This window comes from Haplochromis burtoni, unplaced genomic scaffold, assembly GCF_018398535.1.
Source record: "Haplochromis burtoni strain Fernald_Lab_line unplaced genomic scaffold, NCSU_Asbu1 Contig_6, whole genome shotgun sequence".
NCBI lineage: Eukaryota > Metazoa > Chordata > Actinopteri > Cichliformes > Cichlidae > Haplochromis > Haplochromis burtoni.
Genome location: NW_024582367.1, coordinates 423,094 through 450,408, shown reverse-complemented (window position 1 = coordinate 450,408; position 27,315 = coordinate 423,094). Strand labels below are relative to the sequence as shown.

The 27,315-nt window shown below is 40.9% G+C and overlaps 2 protein-coding genes across 5 annotated transcripts in view; both read left to right on the top strand.

Moving 5' to 3' along the window:
• Nucleotides 1-914: 914 nt before the first annotated feature.
• Nucleotides 915-11,941, top strand: gpr142 (G protein-coupled receptor 142). The gene is made up of 3 exons (XM_005913827.2): nt 915-1,070; nt 7,033-7,187; nt 9,084-11,941. Exons 2-3 carry the CDS (start codon nt 7,049-7,051, stop codon nt 10,040-10,042), a joined length of 1,098 nt encoding a protein of 365 aa, XP_005913889.1. The 5' UTR covers nt 915-1,070; nt 7,033-7,048; the 3' UTR covers nt 10,043-11,941.
• Nucleotides 11,942-18,239: 6,298 nt separating this feature from the next.
• gprc5c (G protein-coupled receptor, class C, group 5, member C) overlaps nt 18,240-27,315 on the top strand; it is a 10,890-nt gene continuing 1,814 nt past the window's right edge. Inside the window, exons 1-4 of one of the 4 annotated variants that reach the window (XM_005913830.3) lie at nt 18,242-18,493; nt 20,933-21,967; nt 23,913-24,013; nt 26,048-26,171. In XM_005913830.3, coding sequence (XP_005913892.1) covers nt 20,995-21,967; nt 23,913-24,013; nt 26,048-26,137 — 1,164 coding nt within the window. In that variant the 5' untranslated portion in view covers nt 18,242-18,493; nt 20,933-20,994 and the 3' untranslated portion in view covers nt 26,138-26,171. Of the gene's footprint in view, nt 18,494-19,971; nt 20,591-20,932; nt 21,968-23,912; nt 24,014-26,044; nt 26,172-27,315 lie in introns of those variants that run through there. The other 3 variants (XM_005913828.3, XM_042223048.1, XM_005913831.3) reach the window with 3 other exon arrangements.

Genomic DNA, 27,315 nt, shown 5'->3' with positions numbered 1-27,315 from the left:
AAAGCACCTCTGGGATGTAGTCCAACAAAAATTCATTTAATGGATGTGCAGCTCACAAATCTGCAGCAACTGTCATGTCAACATGGACCAAAACTAAAAGCAGCTCTGAAAACAAGAGTGACCAATTCAATACCAATAAGGTGTACCTAATAAAGTGGCTGGTTAGCTATATATATGGCATAAAAGTGTACGGCCTTGCCTCTCGCTGTGTGGACGTGCTCCTGTCCTGACAAATGTATTTTTGATTCATATTCCATTTGCTGACATGAAAATGGAAATATTACTGATGCAAATAATCTCCCTTTACTAATTCTCACTAATATTCACATTTTAAATGAAAAAAGAAATGCTGTGAATTAAAATTATACAAATGTTTGTGTCAGAGCTTCTGTGTTTCTGCATTTCAATCTCTGCATTTTAATAAGATGATAATAATAATTATTATTATTCTAACCTCATTGAAAACAATTCCTAGGATGGCCCATATTTTGCTGTATCTACGGGGTGATGGAGACACTTCCGTTGGAAACCTGTCACATTTGTCATCAGTATTTAGTGTTTATGACGTAGCTGCTGCTTGGAAATGTTTCACATTCCCACAGCCTGCTTTACGTGTTGTCCCTCATGTTGTCCGTATATACTTTGGAATGTGGATCAATCCGACAGCTTTGACAGGTTATTTCATTTGTCACATTTCCAGTGTGCACACACTTCACACCAAAATCCCTTCAACATGAGAAATGATCACTTTTTGTTCCCACTCGAACTCACAGTGGTTTTCCATCTTTTTTCCCTCTCAATTTATTCTGATCCATTTCCTGCCTCCTTCACACATCAGTTCCCTCCCTCACCCTCCCCTTTACTTTCACTCCCCTCTTCCTCATTACTCCCCTCTCTCATTCTGTTCACTCATAGCAGTAATGTACCGGCTGCCTGGACTCTTCTCCTCCTCCTCGTCTCCTAACCGGATTGTCCAGCAGGGACTCTGTAGGAGCCTCTGGGGGGAGTGACAGTGCAGAGGACCGGCTGTACCCCAGGTGGAGAATCCACATTGAAAACTGGATGTGAAGGTAAGTCTGCTGGCGATGGGACTAAGCCAAAGAAAACCCCTGTTTGTGCAGAGTATGTTGTAACAGGATAAAGGTTTCTGTTTGTCCTGCAATTAGACGTGTTCCAACTTCAGATGATGGATCAAAGTACAGTTATTATGAAGTCATTTGGAGAAGCGGGTCTGGATTGTGTTGCCTCCAAATGTTTCATAATTGGCTTTGCTTTGACCTGAAGTGTTTTTCTTGTTATTTCACCCTTTAATCTGCTACGAAGCAGGCGTTTCTCATCATACGTGCCTGTTACTTTCTGCCAAAATGCTCTTCTGGATTCTATCTTCTTAACAGCCACAGCGGTGACCGTGGCTCAGGATCTTGCAGCATCTGCGCTCCTGATCAGAACAGCTGGGAGATTTCTCTCCACTGCTTCCTGTCAGGTTCTGATTTTCACAGAAAATTATTTTCCTGATTTTAAACACCAAACGTCTTCAGACTTGCTGCCACGCGAAACCCTGATATGTTTGCAGTACAGTTATGCTGCCAGCATCTCCACGCACTGCTCTTTCAGGTGCAGCATCTCTTGATGAATAATTAAGTGGAGTACAGATAGAGTTCATTTCAGCTTCGTGGACACTGACCCCCCTGCAGAGCTCTGATAGCTCCAGCTGCATTTGGATCCTGGGAAAACTGTGTCCCTTCAAAAAGATAGAGGTGTTTTTCTGAATAAGGCTGACGCGCACTGACTCTACAGTCCCGTCTGTGCTGCTGACGTACTGAAAAGACTGTAAATTTTAGGATTTAATAAAACACCTCTAAGGCTCTGAGCTGCATTCCCACCTCCAGAATCAATAGCACCCACGGGACACGAGGTGTAGATGTGAATGTCTGCACGAGAAATTTCTCAGCTAGTGGAGACACAGAACGCTCCAAGCTTCAGGATTTAAGAGGTCCTTGGCTGGCGTGTAACACGTCTGCTGGGTTACTGACTGCCGGGAGTAATTACGGTCCCCTGTGCCACGTTTTTCTGGCAACCTCTCGACTTTCATGACGATCATCTTTCTCACTGCGGCTGCTGCAGGCAGCTCACGAGGAAACAGATCAGGTGTCGTAGCAGATAAGACCGAGTGAGTCTCATGGGTCCACAGTGGATATTTCACCTTTTTTCACATGCAGCTTATTCGGCTTAATCTGTGATATTACACTGTAGTTTCCATTTGATCTAAGAAGAGAACTTCTACAAATGCAAACATTAACGTTTTGTCAGAATGCAGCTCTGATGTGGAAAATGTGATGAAGTGTAAAACTGTACCTGCTGCGGTCTTCTGTGCATGTCTTTGATGGTGAACAGTTCCACCTGCTATCAGTAAGTAAATAGATAAAATGTCAGGGCTTTTATAGAAATAATTACACAATGTCAATACAATGGTGTGCATTACAAAACAAAGTTGATTTAGTGATAGTGTTCATAACTTGAGTCATTCTTTACACATAAAATTAACCAAAACAAAATAGAGAAACTAGATTCTTCTTCCAGTAACACTAAATTTTTGAACTATGATACGGTGGCCCTGAGGCAACAAAGCCAAACCCAACATTTAAACACAAAACAATAAGATCAAAAAGAGGAATAAAAGTAAAAAGTGTCATTTTGTTGCTGTTTTTCTTGTTTTTACAGCCACCGTATTATTCAGACAGCACAAACAGTTTGAAGGACTTAATAAGTTTATACTCTGTATTTGAAGTTAGCCATAAAAACATCTCATTATTCATCTTCAGCGCAGCAAACATGCATCATTTTGTCTGAGGTCAAACACTGAATGCATCTCTGCATACACCTTACACCTCCTATGGGAGCTGAGCATCTATTAATACTAAATAAGACATCCTATCTGAGCACGTGGGAAGCTGTTCCATAATAAGCAATGAGATAAGAGAATATTTCTAATTATAAACAAAAAAGGGTTGTAATGGTTCTATTTTGTTACTTCAGAATCTGGGAAAAGTCAAAGGACGCAGCTTTTAATTTATAGCCTGGACTTAAATCTACTTAAATGTAATTCTTAAACACAAACACTCTGGAGCCTTTGGTCATATAAGTACAACACATAAATCCTCATACGTGTTTCTTTTCTTTACTCTTTTGCTATGAAATTACAGAAGCTTCAGAGTTGAGGATTTTAATATATTTGTAAAATACCTGTTTTATTGTTTAAGTGTAAATACATTTAATTTAACCCTAAGTTTTAACTTAAAAGATTCTCAGATATCTTTTTAGCAGGTGAGTGAAAGACTCTCGGGTGATGTTAGAATATAATGTTATAGGTCGTGGATGAAATGTGCGTATCTCTGTGAGTAATTCACTGGAGAGAAGACCCAAATGCACTGAAGTAGGTTAAACAAATAAAAGAACATGCCTCTAACGGCTGATAGAAAAAAAAATAAAGATGCACAAAGTCCAGTGAAACAAAACAGGGGAAAAGGGGAAGGAGTAGCAGGACAAACAACAGAAGGACAAACTGACGAGTGACACGAGCAAGCAAGATCGTATTTACACACACAGGGTGTCATAAAGAAGGGAGTAAAAGGAAGCACAAATGTTATTACCCAAATAATACAGGAAGTCACTGAGAAGATGAGGAAGACGTAAAACAAAAGCACACATGGCACTGGAAGGAAACTTCCAAATGAAAAAATGTAATAAAAACCCAATGGATCGCACAGGGACCTGGACAATCTCCAGTTACTGATTTCCACCATGAGACGATCACTAAACAGCATCCTGCCTGATCCCAATCTCATTCACAAAGTACAGATTATATCACGGACAGCTCTCTGATATATAAAGCTAAGAATATCTTTTTACACTGTCCTTCAATTAGAAATGGTTGTGACAGCAGCCAGAGCCCGTCACAGAGCCTGTCCACTTTACATTAATGCCATTGTTTTAAAAAATGACTGCAGTTCACCTAGAGGGCGCTGATGAGACTGAAAGAATTAAATGCTGTCCTAATAAAAATCCCATATTTAGTATTAATTACATATATCAGTACTGAACTAAAAATACACTAATATCATTTTTGATTATCTTCCAGGAACATCGCCTTTAAAACAAAGTATTAGCTAATGCTTGCTGTTTGGCTGCTTAATGAAAACATCTCATACAAAAAGCTATGTGGGGATTAAAGGTGATGTACCAACCAGCTGTTACTTACTTGACAGAAGAAACAAAAAGGGCAGATGCCAAAAAATGCTTCTTGGTGTTTAAACTATATACATTGTTTCTTTCCCTGTTGTCTAAAATGTCACCTCAACTTCTAGTGACCAAAGAGTTGGTGAAAGAAGGGGTGCTCTAAAAAATATCATAACATCTGGAAACAAACTACATAACCTATCCTAAAACAGAATTATTACAAAGCTAGCATCTGGAGTTAAATGCAGATTACTTTGTACCCAAGTCTCGTCTGGTTTAATTTTCACACGCTAATACTTTCATCGAGTTAGATTACGGCTTGGGTGTAACAGCATCCACCACAGCTAAAGGTAACATCAGACAGTAGTAGTCCACAGTAGTTTGTGGAGTGGGGTTTAGTATACTTCTTCTTCTGTCTAAACTAAGACACTAATTCAGAAAACACTTCATATCATATCAGTGAGGTTTGGAGGACTTGTGGTGAATTTCCCGTGGGACTAAATTAAGACTCTATTGAGAAAAAGGGCAGCAGGCAGCCTCCTTCATGTCGACCTCTCTCCTTTGTACATCATTGATCTTCATGATTGCATTTCTCTCCTGCTGGTTTATCGGGCTGTGGTGAATTAAAGCTGTCGTGCACTAAGCTATTCGATGCTCCTCGAGTTTACGATCATATTCCTGCTACGGGCCATAAAATGTGCCAGTCATATAGTTTATATGCAGGGCTTTGGCACATAAATAGCATTTGGAAGGGCAGTAATTTAAAAATGACTACACGTTAGTGATAGTGATTGTCCCGCTTACATCATGAAAACACTGACAAATGGGGGGATTGTGGCTCTGTGATAATGTGTATGTTGGTTGAGCAACTACAAATGGTTTGTCACTGAAAGCTCGAGAGATAACGCAGTCCAAATATTGCCTCATGGATGAGGGAAGTAAATAAGGAAAGCAGGCAGATGGAGAAAAACAGGATGGCTGGCGCCCAGGTGAAAAGGTTAAATTGGGGACGGGAAGATAATGACCTGTGGTGGTGGGAGAGTGGAAGGGTCATTGCTGTCAGCCCATCTGCTGTTGTTGTGAACCTGCAGTTTAATTGACTGAGTCCAAACTAAGTGGATTTAGCATATTTTTGTTTCCACGGTTTATTTCTGAAACAGTTTGGCTGAGCAAACATCGTTTATCAGACGTCACCGAGCAGCTCAGAGAGCGGTGCATCGTCTGCAAAAGAAGATCTGTCATCATCTTGTTCCTCCGAACCACATCCATGTAAACCAGATCATATCAAAGAAATATTCCACTATGGTTTAAATTGTGCTTTCTTAACAAATATTCAATATCCGACAATGAACACCTTTTGATTATTTAACATTGTTGTCTGGCTATTTTCAGCTCACCGCCCTGTTTTTTCATTCTCACCTGGGGATTTTTGTACAGTCAGTGTGAGGCAGAAAGATGCCTGGTTAGTGTTAGAAAAATAAGATGAATACAATTTCTTGGTTTCTAGAATCAGGGATCCATACTGAGGAGTTTCAGGGACATCAATGTCTGCGTTCATATAAGACATTTAATCTCATTAGCTTGGGTTCTACCGTTTTCAGTTGTGTTATCAACTAAAAAAAACAATCTGAAGTTTGTCAACTCTGTTACAAAAACAGGTTTTTAGTCTCAGACACTCAATTTGTTAAAAAATAACTTGAAAACATGAAATACAGAGAATTCAGAAACATCCAACTAAAACTTCAGTCCTGCTCAGTGTTATAGATAAAAGTTACTTTAGATGCTCCTTTATGCATTTTAGGGGGCAGCTCCACATATTTCATATGGCACATTTTTACACCGGATGCCCTTCCTGAAACAACCCCCAAGGAATTTGTATCTCCTCCCAGGATCAAACTGAGGATCTTTCACTTGTTGGGTGATTGTGCAAACCACTGCACTGTGGAGCCACTTCTGCTCAGTATCACAGATGGCAGGTTTAAAACACAGAAAAAGACTAAAGCCAACAACGTATGTTGGTTTTGTATGTTGGTCTGCAGACTGCCTGACAGCAAACTGCCTTTGGCTCTCACAGAAAGTTGGTAAATCTTTAAGAAAAACAATTCCACATATTTTCCAATTACAGAACAGTAACTTGAAAAAAATGTGCCAGTAAATGGAGCGTGTGTTGAGGACTAATTCTGAGCAGTGGATGAATCAAGAGTTGTTGCGCTAGTGAGTATTTGAAAAGTTAACTTAGTTAATGTTGGTTAATGGATATGAAGGAACAGGTCACCCAGTGGAGCCTGGGGAGACATATTTGGACAGAGATGTGTCTTTAAATCTGCATTTGGTTGAAAATAAAAAGACACTCTTCCTTCTTAAAATAGTCTAGCTTGTGTAACTCAGTCATGACCATTTTAGTCAATCAAACGTTGTGCAAAAAACATTTTAGAAGCAACGGCTATGTGATCTTCAATAACATGAGGGGTGGGTGGGTTACATTTTAATAACCAGTTTAGTCTGGTTCTGGCACAAAGAGCTCCAGGAGGGAATTTTTCAGAGAAATTGGTTTACACATGTTCACAGTGGTCAAGGGTCTGCATACGTCTTCCAAAATCTGTGACTGAATGCACTTCAAAACTGAGCTTTTCGGTGTATTTGAGGGGGAAATAAGGTCTGCGTATGAAGTGCATCAACCCCAGATGTGCTGAAAAAATGCCCTGAACTTGTTTTTTGTGTTGAGTGACCCGATGTTTGTAAAGCTCTCCTTGCTAATCAATTGCAAACATAATTCTCTCTTTTTAACTTCGCCAGGGGAGCCGCCAAGGTCATGATCGACTGGCCCAATGTGACGGCGTCCGGCAACCAGGAGCTGGGCCTGAAACCCGAGGAGCTGCAGAAGTCCAAATGTGTCCTGGGTTTCATTCCCGTCATCTACTACAGCATTCTGCTCTCCATCGGAGTACCAGGTACACTTTTGAACCGAGCCAGCACATAAACCAATCAGAAAACAGGGAATCGCACATGACTCAAGAGATCAATATAAATGTGAGTTAGAGGTACATTAATGCTTCTATAATGGGGACTGGATAGTGGATAATACACTCAGGGATGTCTGTTTTCACAGTTTATGTTAATTTCATTAGCTGATAATGAGGTTGTGTGGGAATTTACCCAATTATTATCCCTCACTCCAGCCAACCATGTTAGGATCAACTTGCTTATCAGACAGCACTCGCACCAGCTACGTCTTCATTATCATGTTTCACTTTTACAAGTCAGTGATGACGTGAAATTGAGGCATTCAGATGTCCTCTTTGCTGTTTCAAATAACTGCTCCCAAAGGGAAAAAACTCTCAGGGCCGAAGAGCCAACGTCTGCAATCCTGGAGGGTCGAAAACTATGATCCAAATAGCTGCAGTGGAAATATCTTACTGCTGACAAGACGTCTGAGATGAAATAGTACAGAGGAGATTGTGTGTCTGACAGCGTGCAGGGAGACAATAAAAACAGCGTCTTTTTTTAACATACTCTAAAAAGCAGAAGCAGAAACTCTGAGTTTGGAAAACAAGGATTTAAACAGAAACATTTAATGCTTTATTATTAACTGTAACGTCTAAATATTAATGTGCTCCATCTCAGTAATTTAGTCTCTCAAGTAAACTGCAATGCCAAATTGATTTAATTAACTTTTGGGCTGATTTAATGTTTCCTATGTGATTTTATACTAATGAAAAAAACTCACAGTCAAATGCTACACAGCTTTAGATACTGTGCTTTTGCCACTGACCTTTCATTGGCATCACCAACTGTTCTTTAGGCCTGTGTGAGGCCTTAACTTGGTTGTATTTATCCTTCACAAAGACGCTGCCATGCCATAATGTATTTTTCTTTGCTAAGTTTGCTGTCATTACGAATATCCATAAAATACTAAACAACAATATTGTCATGAATTACAAGATGAGCGACCATATGCAGGCTGTTAGCGAAATGAAGTAACAAAAGGCAACATTTCATTTCAGCAGATAAAAGTCTAACGAAAAATGAAGGCAAACAGCTGATATAAAAAATAAATCTCCACCCGCAGTGTTGGTTTGTCCTTCAGGTTTGGGTCCTCCGCCAGAGGCCTGGGAGCTTGAGGGCCCTGCACACTATCTTAGAGAATAAAACTGATCATTTTAAAACACAGAAGACAACTAATAGCAGTACAGCAAGTAAAACATGAAGAAAGTAAGCAGCAGAATGCATGCACAAAAGTAAACTTAGCTTGATGAAAGCAAAACACACCGGGGAAAACTGAGGGAATTAATTCATATAAACAGTAACTGGAACTAAGAACTAAAGACTCAGAAGACTGAGGAAATACACAAAGAAGCCCCTGCCACAAATGTAAACAACACGCAAACTAAGAATCAAAAAGAAAATATTTAATAATAAACAGAATTAGAAGGTCCAAAACCTAAAAGCCCCTGGGTTTAAGTCTCGGACTTAAACTCGGGATGATTTCCCCTGAAATTCCCTGAAAGTTGTGCAGACGTGCGGCGCTTGTTCTCTCTGCCTTTTAAGAAAAAGATGAAGTGAACCGTTCCCATTTCACAGATTTCTTTATGCAGCTAAACCAAAATCCTTGTAGGATCTAGTCTTGCCAGAAAATCTTGGGGGGGTTATTATTTGGGCCGTTATCCTTAGGTTGCTTTATTTCAGTATTCACTGGGACATAAAAGTGATCACCAGTGTCAACAGTCAGATCGAATAAAAACCTCTTAAAAGGTTTATTAATCTACTCCAAAATACAGATTTAAAGAGCTTTTATTTTCATGACTTTTATCCTTTTAATCTCATTTCTGCTTCTTTGTTTGTCCCAGTAAACATCCTCACAGCAGTGGCCTTGTGCAGACTGGCGTCCCGCACTAAGAAGGCTCTGTACTACTACCTCTTGGCAGTGACAGCCTCAGATATTCTCTCCCAGCTCTTCATCATCTTCGTCGGCTTCCTGCTGGAGACGGCAGTTTTTCACCGGGATGTCCCCGCTCTCCTGCTGCACTCTGTCAGCGTCGCCGAGTTTGCAGCCAACCACGCTTCCATATGGTCCACCGTACCGCTCACTGTGGACCGCTACGTGGCGCTGTGCCACCCCCTCCTCCACCGGCAGATCAGCTACCCGGCACGAGCCAGGAAGATTATCGGGGTGGTCCTGGCAACATCGATCGCATCGGGCGTGCCTTTCTTCTGGTGGTCAGACATGTGGAGGAACAGCCATCCGCCCACAGCGCTGGACGCCGTCCTCATATGGACACATGTGACTATCATCTACTTCCTGCCGTGCAGCATCTTCTTAGTGCTGAACTCTCTGATAATCCACACACTGAGGGTGAGGCAGAGAGAGCAGCGCTGTCAGGAGGAGCAGGGGACCAAGTCGGTGCCACTGCAAAGACTCGGGAAAACCACGGCCATGCTGCTGGCCATCACCTCAGTGTTCTCAATCCTGTGGGCGCCCAGAACCATCGTGGTCATCTACCACCTGTACGTGTCCACTGTTCATCGAGACTGGCGCATCCACCTGGCCTATGACCTCTCCAACATGCTGGCCATGCTCAACACCGCAGTCAACTTCTTCCTCTACTGCTTCGTCAGTAAGCCTTTCCGCAGCGCCGTACGGGAAGTCATACTGCTCAGGGGGTCGCCGCTCTACTCTCGCCGCGCTCTGCCCCAGCAGCAGGTCCCCACCAACGCCTCCATTTCCTCTCTGTACAGTGGGAACAGCAAGCGGTTTCAGCGGGACTTCACCCCCTTGTCACCTCATGGGGCCAGAAAGCCCTCATGACCCTGTGACTTGTCCTCTTAATCCAAAACACCCATCATCCCACGGTCCCGGTGCACTCCTCACCCCAGGGACGCGTACTGTGTTCCAGCTACGACTGTGGGCAGCGACCGGTCGGCCCTGGGGCGCTCTCAGAGGGCCTGATAGCGGCTTAGCATGATTTTCGTCTTACAGTGTTTGACCTCGTGTTGTTTGTCCATGTAAATCAGATAACGTGACAGCCTATTTATTTTTCTTGAGAAGAATCTGAGGAAATAAAAGTAGATTTTTTTTCCATAGATGGTAGTAATGTGACTGATTTGTTTATATTTTTACAAAACAAAACAGAAGGACAAAATCCCTTTTTGAACAATAATGTAAGCCCAGATGTAGATTCGTGTTAATATTAAAGACTTTTTGCATATTAAGTGCAATCAGTGATCGTTGCTGTTCCTTCGGTCATGTAACCTGGTGTGACATTCACTCTGGAAGCTGCAAAGATGTCCGAATAAGAGTGATAATGTTGAATAAACAGTTTTTTTCTGCAGTTGTATAAAGACAAGGAGTGAATCAATAGGCAGTGTGACAGGACTCTGTCACTGCACTGTGCTCCCAGCCATTAAAAACCATCCAACTTGACAAAGCCTCAAATGAAAGCTCAGTTTTTTAAGCCACAGGAGTGAAGGCCTGCTTTTCAGACAACTGTATCACTCACCAATGTGGCCTCAGCTCTAGCCTGATAGTCTGCACTAACACTAACACTAACACTACACTCACAAGGAAGCGTGGACGCTTTTGCATGCACAGCCACTGCATTTCCACCAAACGATGTAAAAGTTGCAAATGTTCTACCATCTAATTGTAAATATGCACAAATTAAGACTGTTGTTGACCTTCAACATTCAAGCATTAGGTATCTTAGTCTTCTGAAAGTAGACGTGACTGCACGCCCCTGTTTGTAATTTACCATAATTTACAAATGAGCTTTATGTTGTGTTCATTAAGACTTCAAATACGTGATTGAGTCAATGCACTCATCACAAAACTATTTACTGAAGTCCTATCACGAGGGAGCCGAGGGAGGTTTTCCCCTGGACATTTATATAAACAGATGTGTTTTTACAACCAGAGGCCTCATTTTCAGTCGGATGTTCCTGGAAAATCATTTACTAATCATTTAAATGGTAGAAAAAAGAAATAAATCAGAGTAGTTACTGTTCTGAAATAAATAATCAGCAAATGGTTTAAATTGTGTACAATTTTATGGACATGGTTAAATATTTTATGTACTAATATTTCAAGTGTATTTAGGATGTATTTGAATCTCGTTCCTCGATGGTGAGATTCTGTGGACTGCACACTGTGCATGACAGCAGCCTTCGCTCCCTGCACACACACAGCTCCAGTCATACCAGTTCACTCTGACACAGCTGTCGTATAACCGTCTATTCTGTAGGTTAAAGTAAACCTACTGCAGGACGGCACTGATTAGAAACAGCTAAATTGGTACTGAATAATAATTAAATATGATTAATTAGCTTAATGGGCTCGTATTTCTCTTGCAGAATAGTGAAGGCAGCAACATTTTAGCATGTAAGTTGCCAAAAGGGCACATTTCTACTTGCAGTCTTAGAAGTTCCAGCCTTTATATACAAACTATGATATAAAAGAACAAATCATTTTCTTCCTCCGCACTGCTTTCAACATCAAACAACACTGGAGCCTCATTTCATCCTAGTGTCCAAGGATTGCACGTAAATGATCAGTTTCCACGAACGAGCTCAGAGATGAGAACAACTAGTGTAACTTAATGCATTTGTCAGTTTTTTTATTTGTATTGGTGAATTGTTTTTTCTTGTGGTTGGATTTTCTTTGATGGTCAAAAACTGTTTGCATTCAATAAAAATCGAAAATGTATTTAAACTGTTAAGAAGTCTTGACTCGTGTGACTTTTGAAATTGAGTGACAGAGGGGAACCTGGTCAGAGGGGAGGGGTCTGTGGGAAATCAGAATACTCTAATTGAAAATTGGTTGAAAAACTGTAATTGTGGGAACACTTCCTGCTTCTATCAGGTAAACTTGGCATCATGTTTGGTGTATGAGATTCAGCTGTGAGGTGACGGAGCGGTCTGCTTCTGTCTTATTCTACTGAGCAGTGGAGCAAAGAACAATGTCCCACACATTCTTTATTTTTACCTCTTCACATAGATTTCAGTTGCATTTTAGCCACATGATAAACAAACAGTTTCAAGAACTAAAAGACTTTACTTTTCAAATTCCTTACATTAATTTTAACCTCAGACTTCTTTTATAAATCCTCATTTGGAGATTCAGAGGAGCTGAAAGCTCCATAAACAGGTCACTGGTGACCGTGTGGATGTTAAGAGTTTTTGGGTTCCACGTGGCTGCTTGTACTTTGCCGGAGACAGACTGGTGATTTTATGCATTTTGTGTCCTCTCACATATTTGTCAATTCATTTTTAGTTTGTTTACAGAGGTAGCTGTCATGGATGAGCCTAGATGTAATAATAATAATATAATAATACATTTTATTTGAGGGTGCCTTTCTAAAACCTAAAAGATATCACTACAACTGTAGATTAAAATAAATTTATATGCAAAAAACAACAAATAAAAATGAGAAAAACACAAAAAAAACCCCAAATAAACAAGTTTTGAAAAGTAAGTAAGATCTGTATTAAAGCGAGTGAGCCTCTTTAAACAAGCAGGTTTTGAGCTGTGACTTAAATAAGAGAAGAGAATCTATATTTCTTAAGACTGAAGGAAGTGAGCTCCAGAGCCGAGGAGCAGAGCGACTGAAAGCTCTGTGCCCCACAGTAATGAGACGAGCAGAGGGAACAACAAGATGAGTGGCAGATCTGAGAGAGCAGGAAACAGTCAAAGACACACTGACATCAGTATCTGCAGTAGTGACTGTGACAACATTAGTAGTGAACGTGTGTGGGCTACATAAATAGTGTAACCTCTCTAAATATCAATAACTATCAAATCATACCAACATATAGGTGACAATTTATTCATTCATTACATTCTTCTTCTTCGTGGTTCAGTGTTTTTCTATAAAGAAAAGCACTAAAGCACTAATGGCCAAGTTTACATTGACCATAAGGAAAACAGAAACATCAAATGTTTTCTGTCTTCCTAAAAAATGAACTTTTTTAGGAAAAATATTCCTAAATATTTTGAATTGATGGCAGTGACACAACCTGTATATACACTTCAGCCATGATGGTGCCTTTCCAGATGTGCGTAGGAATTAATGCACCCTTGTACCTTTGAACCGAGTGCTGAAAACAAGCTGGATGGTCACCCTGTTCTTTAGGCTGGACAGCATGGATCATGTTGCCTCAGTTCCTTTTAAATTAGCTTTGGTCCCGAGAAGATGACGGTGTTTCTGGAACGTTCATGTTCACTTATTAGTGGCATGATGGAGCTTTAACCTGCATTTGTGGACGACACGGTCAGCTGTGTTTCTGAGCCCGTGCGTGTCTGTTTTTGGTGCAGTGCTGCTCGAGGGCTTGAAGATCATGGACATCTACGGTTTATTTCTGGCCTTGTCTCTTGTTCACAGACAGATGTACTGTGGCTGATACTGTCTACCACAGACATTTAAAGTCTTTGCAATTTTACATCAAAAAACATTATTTCTTAAATTGTTCTACAAGTCGTAGATGCAGTTTTCCTCTCTAACATACCCAGTCATGCTAATGACCTGCTGCTAATTAACACCATTGGCTGCAAAATGTTCCTCCAGCTCTTTTCCAGCTTTTTATTTCCCCATCCCACCTTTTTTGCTACCATCCAATTAAAAATTGAGTAAATACTTTTCTGGGAATGGAACATTTTCTTCTTTCAAACATTTGATGTGTGTTCTGTGCTCTATTGTGAATAAAATATGGGTTTATGAGATTTGTGACTCACAGTATTCTGTTTTTATTTACACTTAATACAAAATCCCAGATGTGCATACTGGGTTTGTACATCTGGCCATCCTTTCAGGTTAAAAGTTTCTAATCCAAGCCCCCTGCTGACCCTCGACCATCCTGAGTCTTCGCCGTGTTTACTGTAACGGTACATGACGCAGCGTTAGAGCCCCACCAGCAGGCTCATGTGGCCCTGCTGTCGGCTCACGCTGAGTTCTGAGAGTTCGTACGGAGATGCAGATACAAACGGTTTCTTTGAAGATGACTCCTGCTGCCTCACAACAACAGAGGGGGGTGAGAGAGAGCGTGTGGTGGCAGCAACCTTACGGTGGTGATGAGAGTGGGAGTCAGAGATGAATGATCAAACATAACACAGCGCAAAGATGTCCAAGCAGGCTTTGATTTACTCGAACAGAGATGCTGCTGATCGTATTAGGCAGCAGAGCGGTGACGCTGGGGGAAGGGCATTGTAGAGGAGGTAAACCCCGGCAGCCACACGGCCCCCGTCTGCCTGACACCTGTCCTTTGTGCCTGTTCAAACACCTGCTGATGGCCCCCCCACTCTGCTCCTATTGAGCCCTTCCTGTTGCTTAGCAGGTGTCACAAGGAATCAAATGAAAAGACAGAGCACAGCAGAGAGTGATGGCGTCCTATCAGATGCACTTATGCAATAAACACAGGAAGTTTACACTACACAACAAAGGGAGGAAGTTTGCCCAATTTACTTACTTAAAGAAAAGTTCCGATTTTATGTAGTTTCAGTAGCAACGCAGGAAGTAACACTGGCCAAAAGACATTTCCTTCACTTTTCCCTGAGGTTGCTGGTGCTAAAAAATGCTAAGCTAAAAAATGCAAAGACTTGCATTCAGCTTGATTTCAGCCTTTCATCATTAATCATTTTATGCTTTGATGATGGGAGTTTCTGCCACACAACATCCACTCAAGAAAAAAAACGACTTTTTAAATGTCCGTGACTTTGAATCTAAAGACAATGAGTGCATGTTGGTTTGATCCTGCATGTAAACACTGGGGTAGTTTCATATGGAGGGAAAATAAAGGTTTAACAAAGGATCAGTGCAGTTTAATTTCCATTGTGTAGTTTCAGGTGAGGACGTTGTGTTAATTTCAATCTGGACATTCAGACGAAAAGAACTTGTTTGAAATCTGGCCTTGTCATAATAATAGTAATAATAATAATAGCTTTTGATCATATTAGTAATAAAGGAAGATGCCAGGTGATAAAATAGGTTTTATGGGCACTTTTTAGTCCAGCACAGTGAATCCGAATAATTATTTTAATCTGTCTTTACTTTATCTGTCTGCACTCTGACTTTTTCTTCGGTTTCAGATTTAATATCCTGTTGAAATAAGAGAAAAAAATCAGAGTGATGAAATGGGGCTTGCCAGAACAAAGAATAATGCATCACTACCTCTGCAGGGATTCGCTTTAACAAAATATGTCTGATCTTTATCTGGAAACAGACAACTGATGGACACCAGGGCTCTGCTGGAAGGAAGCAAGGAGATGTTTAGTTCTCAAAGAAAAACTGTTTGGTTCCAAGGCCAGGTGAAGGACCTAATTTTAGAGAATGGAAAACTGAAAGCATAATTCTTATCAGTGATAACCAGATGGAGGAGCTGAAAAGTGAGAATGAGAATCGTGAATAAAGAAGCCAGCAGCCTCACTAAGGATAAATGAGGCAGGAAGCATCAGAAGGTGATTTATAAGCATGAGGGTCTGTGTGGACTGGTCTTTTAATCATTCCCCCAAAACCTCACATGCACCTAATTCTTCACCTGTACTGTCAGCGCTTACACATCGATTTCAAAAGAGGTTGTTTTTTGTTTTTTTACTCCATGAGAGTCACAGAAGGTTGATTATAGCACATAAATGCACATTTTTCACCTGCAGCGAGCATCAAAACATTCTGTTACTGGGGAAGAGCTTTTAAGAATTTCTAGCTTCTGTCTTTAAATGTTGAGGCTTTAAATAATAAAAGTGTTGACATTTTGGCTGCAGTTGCAACAATGTAACAGTCAGAATGTATTATATTATCAGAGTCCATCTTTTTTCTGAACTACAGAGCGAGCTCGTTGCTCCAGGTGGGCTATAGCCTGACCCAGGACAGGTCACCAGCTCCACTGGTCACAGGGCATCGCAAAGAGGCAGGCTGCCTCATACTCTCATATCCACGGGTGATTTAGAACCGGTAATGGACCTAATATACATGTCTTTGGACTGCATGAGGAAGCTGGAGCTTCTTACTGTGAGGCCACAGTGCTAACCACAGCAGCTCTTTTTATCTGTGAAGTTGCATTAAAATGATTGAGAATGAGCAGAAAAGGAGCTTGCTGCCCTCTCTGGGCTAACAGAGGTATTGCCAGACAGCAAAATAAAATAAAAGCTTTTCTTGAATTGTCCAAATTTGGGCAAACTGGCACCTTATCACATCCACCATTTAATATGAAATTGTGCTTCGTCTTTATTGAATTCTAATTTACTTTTATTTATTAGCTTTACCTGGATTTAAGGTTTTTATTTTCATTTGATGGTCAAGAAACTAAAAATGAAATAATAATGAATAATGAAGAAAAGAAATGTGGTGGCCTCAGCTATCTTTTATGGTGTGGTCTGCTGGGATGGCAACCACTCTGCCGGGGACAGGATGAGACTGAAAAGGCTGATCCGCAGGGCCAGCTCTGTTCTAGGATGCCCTCCGGCCCCAGTGGAGGTGGTGAGTGACAGGAGAATGGAGGCTAAGCTGTCATCCCTGATGGACAACATCTCCCACCCCGTGCAGGAGACTGTGACAGCACTGAGCAGCTCCTTCAGTGGCTGCAGCACCCATGGTGTGGGACGGAGAGATTTTGCAGGTCTTTCCTCCCCACTGCTGTCAGACTCCACAACTAAGACGTCAACTGATCAAACACACACTTCCACACATGTGCAATAACACTAAGTGCAATACTCTTTCTGGCATCGTTGTATTATACTCATATTGTATATAGCATCTTATCTTTTTGAAGTATCTCTGAGCATTGCACAGTATAACCTTCGGGTGAATTTGCTGGGATGTCCACTCCTGGGTGTGTTAACACACACCTGAATGCTTCAGACTAACAAACTGCCAAAACCTCTACAGAGGTGCTAACACTTGATAATGAACCGTTAATCAATTGATTAGAAGTACATTTTTCCCATGAAAAACGCAAAACAATTCTTTTTTTCACAGGACTGCATTCAGATTTTCTGCAAAGGAGATTGGAGGAGAGATTCTGAAAGATGATTTGTAGAAATAAACACTTGCAGGTGTTGGCGTCCTTCACCTGCTGCTGAATTCTTCGAATCCTCCACTAGATGTCTCTACACACCACTCACACGTTCAGGTAGCCCAGCTGTTCACTCAAAATGTCTGTTTATCATTATCAGTGGAAGAGTGACTTAAGAGCTGGTTGTGAGCAGAGCCACATAAAATGGCCTATACTGAGCCTCTGTGTGTGACCCTTACAGGGACGCTTTCAGTGGGGAAAATGTGGCAGTGTCCTGGAAGCTACCACCATAAAGCAATAAAACAGAAACTGTTCCCATGAGTGAAGGCTGACGCTGAAATTGGCTGAGCTCACAGCTTCTGTGTGGAAGCCTTTCAGAGGAAACAAATAGAAACGGTGTCATTTAAGGTGTGAGGTACTCATACAGAACTGAGTGGCCTTTCACTGGAGAAAAACATGGTCATTACTGTGAAGGGGGCCACAAGTGAGAAAATACTTTTATTTTAGCTGTATTTTGTTGTTAAAAACTTTTGCAGAGTATGATAATGACTTCTATCAAGAGTCTAAATTTCTTTGCAAATGAGTTATTTATACAAAACAGTATTTACTCCTTTTTTCGCCTGTAGCTGCTGCTGCACATGCCCAGTGTGCCCTGCACTAATCTGAATGCATTTCTAACACCGAGGCCCGACTTCTGCCGTTTTTTAAAGTTTTTAAAATGTGTTTGATTTACAGGGCAGCTGTAGCCTTGACGCTACAACAGATAGGAGTCAATAACATTCAGTGTGTTAGGATGTGATTCATTAATATTAAACAATATTTTAAAGACTGTTTGTGACCTGGTTTTACGGATATTTGTGCTTCAAGCTGTGTAACATGATACATAATATCCTAGAATATTTGATACAAATCAGATACTGCCAGGCCATAAACGCTTTAAGAAAATCATTCGTGGGTTGTAAGTCTCCCGGAAGTGAGGGTAGGTCGCTGTAGTGTCCTTTGAAGTGATGAACAGCAGTGCGCGCGTGTGCGTCTCCGTGCGTGCTCGGAGAGACGAAGAGGGGAGAGGTGGAGAGGGGATGACTGTAGTCACACCGAGAGGAAAAGCTCGTGAAAGGATTCCTAAACTTGGGAGCGGTCGGATCAGCTGTGCCGCAGTTTGCTTCTTCTCCGAGTAATTTGTGCCCAACTATAGCGGCGCGTTCGCAGCAGGTGAAAACCAACGAGCCGCGCCCAGCAGAAATCTGCCGAGAACAGCCAGGTAGTTAAACTCCTCACAGCCATCACAGCCTTTATTCACGCTCACTGAAGCTTTACCGCCTGTTTCTGAGCTTTGCGTCAGATTGATTTCTATATTTTCTGTGTATTTAGACAGAGAGAGCAGGGGGTCGTTTATGGAAGACCGTTTGTGCCACTAAATTAACAACTAAAGAAAAGTTATTCACTGAAAACAATTCTATTAAAATAGATTTTAAATAGCTGTGTTTAGGGAGAAATCAACAGTTAGACACGTTAGCTCGTGCTTTCAAATACTTAAGTTATACATTGTTGTGTTTGATTGTACAGCTGAAAGGAGGGGTAGAGAATGTAAGAAGGATTCAGTTGCGTAATGTAGAAAATCAGATTTAAGTAAAGTTCATCCCGAATTGCAGCATACTCTTCAGTTCATTTTCCTGATGGAAAACCCACTCCTGTGATCTCATGGGCTCACGATAAGGTTAGATATCAGTACGAGAAATAGACGACAGAGTTATACCTAGACCTGAGGACAGGACCACAGCAAATAGATTAAAGTGCAGGATGCAATATGTATTACCTTCAGTCGCAGTATTGTGTCTGGCACTTGGCTTGTAGTCATAGTAATGGTAAACTTGTCGTCCCATTTTAGTGTCACCTCTTAATTTTGACTCACTGAGTTATTCTTACTGTTATAAGTGGCTTCTTTCTTCATGTAGACGTTTTTTAAAGCTACAGTGAATAGGATTAGTAGACTTCATTAAAAAGGCCATATAAGAGTTTAAAGGAGTAGAGGAGTATGAGTTTGGATGCTAGATTTTGAACCTGGAGTGTATGTTTTGTCTGTGCTGGTCAAAGTGTAGAAGCCCTATTGAGTCATCTGGAGGCGCACAAAGTAGGTTTTACCTGTGCGAGTTTGTGGTAAAGTAGCTAAACATATATCATAAGTTAGAGAAAACTGAAGAACCTTTTGACTCTTGAAAATCCACTTTACAGATTACATTTCTGTGGTTACATTTCCAGTTATTGCAACAATCAGATTCAATGTCTTGTATTAATTCAGGGATGTAGGCCGCATATACCCCACTTTGATCCTAAGTGGGTCGAACGGGTGAAAATCCACTTTCTGTGAGTGTGAAGGAACTTAACTTCACATTTAAACCCTGGGATATCTCAATATAAGAAAAATAAGTGCAATGTCAACAGTACGTCTCAGTTTGTCCACATGATAAAGAAATGCTGCTGAAAGAAATGAAAGAAACCTTAAATTCTTAAAATTAAAGCAGTTAATGTCCAGAATTACAAAAAGTCTGGTATCTCATTGTCCAGAATGGCCTGTTAGTATAAAGTTGGACAATTTTTCTAATTCACAGAAAAATAGAAAAAATAGATATTTCTTTAGTATATAGTCAAAAAACAGGAACTTCTTTGTTATTTGATTGTTTTTACTTTATTGCTGTAGTATGAAAAAGATGTCACATTTATGAAATGTATTTCCCTCTTCACATTTTCCAAAGATAGCCATCAGACTGTGTTGGAGTCTTTGCCAGGCCGACTCTGGCAAGACATCATTTGACATTCTCTAAAGTTTCACCGGCACAAAAATCCTCTAAAAAGTTTAGAAAACCAAAGTATTGAAATTGAAGATGCGCCTTAAATATGCTTATAATATTTCCCCTGGCAACAGTTACAAAAAACAACTCAACAAATATTAAAATGAACGGTCTAAGAACTTTGTTTGATCAGTGGTCACGCCCTGAAACTGGGAGTAAATGTATTAGTTAATTCTGTCTGTTTGAGGAGTGACAGAGTGGAGGACATGTAGAAAAAGAATATGTTTGCCTCTTTGTTCCAGAAAGATCCGTCTTCCTGATTGAGTAACAGAAGGTCAGAAAGACCGAATGTCCGCACGCCGCATCTATCGATTTGACTCAGAGACTGTCCTCAGTTTGGTGTAATTGGATCTGATAGGGACGAAAAGAAACAGCCAGACGAGGCAGAAAGACAAAACCAGGATTGCAGAGATGTTTATTCACAAAACAGATGCTCAGATTTTATGTAATTCAGCAGAAAACACTAAAAAGCAAAACCTTTGGATTTGAGTTGACCAGAGTTTTAGCAGGTGAGCCTCAGGTTCAACGCACTTTTTCCTCACTGTTGTGTAAATGTGCAGAAACAATGTCTGTTGACAGACGTGTTAATCATTAACATTAGAGTTGGGAAAAAGCCCAGCAGTGACATTCCTCCCACATTTTTGGAGTGTGACTGCAGGTCCCTGATTCTCTGAAGCTCTAAATAAAAGCAAAGCACCTTTTTATAGAACGTTTTCCAGGATAACATGACGACGTTGACTCATGCAAGTGTGATATTTGCTCAGCTGGGTGTAGACAACTGTATCCTAATGTAGCTTTGGTGACGTGGTTTAGCTCTTTGTTCTAATCTGTCCCTATCGTGTCTCTCCCAGACATTCCCTGTTTGTCCATCTGAACAGGTGCTGCTAGAGTCCCAGAGCAACTCCCAGGCTCCATGGCCAGCAACAGTACTCCTAAGGGCTGCGGCCCAAACGTGGATTCCATTTATTACAATCTGTGTAGCACTGAAGCTGCATGGGGCATTGTGCTGGAGGCCTTAGCGGCAGCTGGCATCGTCTTCTCCTTCGTGCTCTTCATCTCGCTGCTGGCCAGCCTGCCCTTCCATAAAGACTACAACCGCAAGAGCTCGGTAGCTCTTCACGCCTTCTTCCTGATCTGCACTGCTGGTCTCTTCTGCCTAACCTTTGCCTTCATCGTGGGAGAGAACTTCTCCACATGTGCTTCACGGAGGTTCCTCTTTGGGGTGCTGTTCAGCGGCTGCTTCGCCTCCCAGCTGATGCAGTGTGTGAGGCTGAACATCCTGGCCAGACGAAACAGCGGGCCTCGAGTTTGGGTCTTGTGTCTTGGGGCGTTGGGGCTGTGGCTGGTGGAGGTGATCATCAACACAGAATGGCTGATAATTACAATTGTGCCTTCCAACACCACAGCTCAAACTAGCAAAGCTATAGCCGTGCCTTGTGACATTGCTAACGAGGACTTTGTCATGGCGCTCATCTACGTGATGGTTCTGATCCTGGCTGTGGTGGTGGCGAGTCTGACCATCATGATGGGCAAACACGCACAGTGGAAGAAGGAAGGCGCTTGCATCCTTGTGACAAGCCTCTTTTCAGTGGGTATTTGGGTGGCGTGGATCGTGATGTACGTGTATGGGAATGGGAAAACCGGGGGTCCAACATGGGATGACCCAACCTTAGCCATCGCTTTGGTAGCAAACGCCTGGGTCTTCATTATCATGTACACCATTCCTGACGTCTGCTGTCTGAACAGTGACGATGAGAGTCAACAAGACTACACAGAAGATCTTTGCCAAAACCAAGGAGTTGGATACGAGACGATCCTGAAGGGACAATCCTCCCAGAATGTGTATGTGGAAAATAAGGCTTTCTCCATGGACGAGTCCAACCAAGGTATGTAGCTTAGCCTTGGAGCTGCTGTAGAAAACCTTCAAACAAGCAACTTCACAAGTACGCTTAACTTTGAAGGGTTTTTTCAACTGTTATAAAGGGATTGTAACATCGTCATGAGTCTTTATGGCTTCACAATTTTGCACCTTGTCCAAAATAGACCTTCAGATAGGACGCCTGAATCCGCAAAGGCATCATTTAAAAGGGTCCCAGGACAAATAGACCCAAAGCTGATTACAGTGGTCAAAATGACAACCAGTCAAAGGACCTAAAATTAGATGATGAACACAAGACTGAGCATAATTTTGACAAGGGGGATTATAAGAGTATAAAAAATGAGTACATAAATGTTAAAACCAACACGTGAGATCAGTTCTCCAAGACTGTTTAAAATACAGTTTCCAGATTTTTTTATGGATGTTTCGGTGATTTTTTTTTACTGAATAGATGAATTCATGAATGACTCAATGTCACATTTTTACAAACTTACAATTCTCAAACTTAAAACTAGTCTAAAGTTTAAAAATCATGTTTTGGAATTTATAAGCTATGACTGGGTAAACCTGTGGATCTCACATCAAGGCCAGTTTAAGGCAAACAAGAAAAACACTAAAAATCATTTGGATTTGGGCAATACATGAATTCATCGATTCATCTTCTCTCCTTTGTGAAAGAGATAAAGACTACAAGCTGGGGTGATTTTGTCCTTGTAATTTCCAAGAAGAAATGTTGTGTTGCCTCGAGGTATTCAGTGTTATTTGTTTCATCAAAGCAAAGTGGAGCTGATGTTTCTGGTGGTAGTTTAGCTCCGTCTTTTATTTCCTTGAATATGATGCAATAATATTTACATAGCAGCAATAAAACCAAATCAAACATTCCTGATTTTCCTGCAGCAGCCATATACAATATGACCGTGAAATAAAAGTTCTTCAGAGCAGCTACGCTCGGTTTGTTTCCTAAAGGCAAACATTTCCCCGGTCATCTATTTGTCTGCAAACCGAACGGTGTCTGAGCTCTTCAGTGCATTCACCCTGACACGTTTTCAGACAATAGCCATCCTTATGAGGTTCGCTTTAGTGTTATTACAAACTCTGCCTCTCACGATGACCTTGCGCTGATGAATGAATGTTTTCTAGCCCTCGAAAACACAAGAACAAACAAAATATGCAGCAAAATGTCCTGAAAGGTTGTTTTCTGTCCACATGATGACATCACAGAATCTGATCTGCTGATCTGAGCTCAGTCCAAAGGATCAGAGCAGTAAGTCTGATAGTTATCACAGATCGCTAATGGAAGATGGTTCTTTGTAGCAAGGAAGGTGATGTGTCTCTGCTTATAAGCTGCAAGAGACTTTTTTGTATTATTAGGTAGCTGTGATGTAGAGGTAGAAAGAGTAGCTTTGGCTTTGTGCTATTCTATTGTAAGGAAAATATGTTACTATACAGATAAGCACAATGTGTAAGAATGCAGAGGAGGTTCTGCCTCTTACAGTTTTCCTGATTAGCACAGACTAATGTGTGTCATAAAAAGTCTCAGAATTTGCTTTGAGCACATTTGACTGTAATCATTAACTTACATTAAGTCTTACAGTATGACTAAACTGCCATTAACTGAATATCATCATTCCCACCTAAAATCTTACCTTCTGAATCATTCTTGTTAATAAGTGTCTGACTGCATCTGTGAATGCTGTATCACTCCCACTAGAATCATTACGTCATCTGTTTGCGCTGTCTCCACGGCGACAAAGGTGTGGCAACTGTTTAATATGGGGGTTAGTTATATAGTGCCATCTCTGCAGGGCACTTTGTAAAAGATGGAGGGCAGGCAGGTTGTAATATGAAGATGAAGGGGATTATTGCCAGGTAGCACTTAAGAGGGCCACAGATATCACACACTGATTGTTGGGTGATTAAAAGAATTATTTTCTTATATCTGTTCATCACAGATTCCAAGCCCGTGTCTCCATACAGCGGCTACACCGGTCAGATGCGTAACTCGGTGTACCAGCCCACTGAGCTGGCTCTCATCAGCAAAGGAGTTGGAAATGTGAGTATAAAAGTGATACATTCACAGAAAAACACATTTGAATATGACCACTCCACTCGCACACATACCTGTCTCCTGCACTAGGCAAATTTTTATGGAAATAAGTGGTGACAGTAACCTTTTACAGAGCGTGAAAACCTCATCAACACCACATACACATAACACCAGCAACCATCACTTCCAAGCTACTTTAGTCCATATTTGCATTTTAATTAACAACAGGCAAAGGAAAATGGGAGAATGAATAAAACAGGTGGACATTTAAAAGTTGTCAGGAGCACGTGTGGCCTAAATCACAGCTTTAATTCTAATGTCACAGATGCCAGGGGTTAAACATTATATAATCACTAGATTCAAAATGGCATGTATTTTGTAAATTATGCGCACCGTTAGTGTCTGTAAAAACCACAACACCAGGTACGCTTTAGGGTTGAGCCAACCTTGTGACTAAAGAGCACTTGTTCTTCTTAGAAAAGCAAAAGCGCAGAGGTCACATGGGAAGCTTTTCAACTTCTGACCACAGTCTGTATATAAATGAGAGACTTACCCAACTCAGTAATAATTTAGACCCACCTTAAACTAAACTGTAGTAATAAGGACACAAAATAAACATCCAGTCAGCTTGTGAGGCCTGAAACTACTGACTAATATCACAAACTCTTTAAAAATGGTGCAATGAGGTCACAGATTAAAGTAACTGAACGAGCTAACGTTGTCCACCATATTGCATGTGATATAACCCCCGGTTGCTAGTGAAATGGCTGGTTGGCAGTAGTTGATGGAGGTTTCTGGCTGTCAGTGGATGAAATCTGTTGCACCAGAAACCTCCTTGAGACTGATTTTGTTGCCAGTAGTTTTTCTAGGCAATCATTTTCTGCTCTCAGTCCCCAGCAACCAATCACAACAATCTCAGGGAATGCTCATTTTTCCTACTACCTTTGGTTACTAGATGGTCGTGGATCGGTCTATAGGCCTGTTTGCCTGTTTGCATGGGCACAATCAGATTTCCCCACGCTGGTGCTGTTCCTATGTCATCATAACAGTTTTGGTCCAGGATCAACGTTGCAACTGACCAATCACATTGGCTGAGCAGTTAGCATTAGCAAAGAAGTTAACTGTTAAAAACTTTCTAACATGACTAATATCAATTTGGCAAACAGCAAATCTAACTTGATGAAATATTTATTATACTCCATAAATGAATAAAGAAAACACTCGACATGCTGACCATTTGTTCCAGAAGAGCCTTTTATATAAACAGAAGCATCTTTTTTTGCCCCCATGTTCCACAACTAACACCAACACCGGGATATCAGGGCGTTATTCACTTGATCCGATACTGTCACCATGATTGTCACACATCCACAATGACCGAAGTTATGTAATGTAACTTTTTTGTCTAACCATAAAAGAGAATCGCCCCTGCTGCAAATTAAACCGAATGTCCACGTTTTATACAAATTATGAAGTAAAATCTGTGACAGAAGCTTTTTTTATACAGTGTTTATGTCAGTGGTATCTGAGTAAGTGCTGGAAAGTGAGACTGAGTCCCTTAATGACTTTGTATACAAGGTCACCATTCAAATGCATTTTGAGTGTAGTATCAGTGCAGTCAGGGTTTATTTAGTGGAAAGCAGAGAGTTCCCAGTTAACTCAAAATCCTGGCAGCTATCTAATTAGTTAATGCTACAGTTGTACATGCATAAAATCTATTATCCTGAAAGGTTTTAGTATATTTTTTCCTTTCTGTGCCGCTTCCTTTGCAAGAAAAATAAAGTCAGCTCTGTCATACTTTTTCAAATGTCCGGTACCTGCTGCGGAAATATCTCAAGAGTTAGTATGCGATTTCTGTGAAAAGTTTTTTTAAAAATGACCCGTTTGTTTTTAAATGCAGTGAACCACCAAAGGCATGACGGTTATGTTTCATGTAAAAGCTTTATGAAGTCATTTGAATTCAAGCAGGCAGTTGTGAACACACTTCGCCCCTATTCTTGGATGTTTTTGTCACGGCCTTGTTATGACTTCACACAGCAGCAGCTACCAGACCCGTCCTTTGACATCTTCATTCCCAGAGCTTCCATTGGCTCTGCGGCCAACAGCGGGAGCAGCACACCGCCAACATAAAAGGAGACCGGGAACACAGCACGCACACACAAGTGTAGGTCGAAAGCAGCTGACTCGCCTCCTTCGTCACTCTGCAGTTCTCCTCTTTATCACCTGCTTGACTCCAGATGCTTTTCTCTTCATGGCCTCTGCTCATTTCCGACCTCTCAGGTCCTGCTGTATCCATAGCAACTTCTTCTACAGGTTGACTATGAATCACTTCTTTGTCTGGATTTTTTTTTCTTATCTTGCGCCGTTCACTCTCTATAGGCCTTGTGTCTGCCTCTTCTGTGCATATGCTCCTGGACTGAGCGCACTCTGTACTTCTTGTGTCATTCCTCTGGGAAATAATCAAAGAAAAAGATGTTGATGAGAAAGGTAGTGCTTGATTTGGGGGACTGGTTTTCACTGTTTGTCATTTATCTTTTTTAAAAAAAGTGAAATTCTTGCCTAAAGGCTCTAAAGGTGTCTCTGAAATGTGTGCAGCTCTCTCATTCATGGAGGAAGGCAGCTAATGTTCCTATGTTCATGGGCTACAAAAACGCAAAATTAGACTTTTCGTTGTCACCTTTATTTAATATAATTGCATTAGTTAATGTAGAGATTGACTTAAAGATGCTAAAATATGCATTTAGACTTTTTCAGGAGTGCTTAGGATTTCTTTGCAGGAAGTCATGATATCTATATGCAGGTGGGACTGTGAGCATGTCATTAGAAGTGTTGCTGGTTTGTTTTGGTTTTTAGATTTGCAAAGAAAAACAGCCACGCACGTGCTGCCATGTTTTAAGTAAAACATGAGCATGTGAATGGTTTCCAGTCAGTTTGTTATTTTTACGTTTCTATAAATATTTCTTTAGTTTTTCAACATCCAGTCAGGTTCAGGTTAGTTTGTATCCGTAGGGTTTTTTTTAGACCTTTATAAAAGTTGTTTTATTTGCAAGTTCTACAAGTAACCCTAAAAATGTAACTTGAATAAGTTTCTGTTCTTTACAAAGTGTGACGACAAACGAAAGAACAAAACAGATTCAATAAATGCAAAACAGATAAGATGCAGTTCTGTCAGCGTGGCTATAAAAAGTGATCATTTTCATAGAAGTAATAACTCTTAATGTAGTGATAAACATAAAAAAGCTCTTGTTATGAGAGTAATGTCTAAGTTCGTTTTTATCATGCTCAGCTTTTATACTTTTATGCTTGTG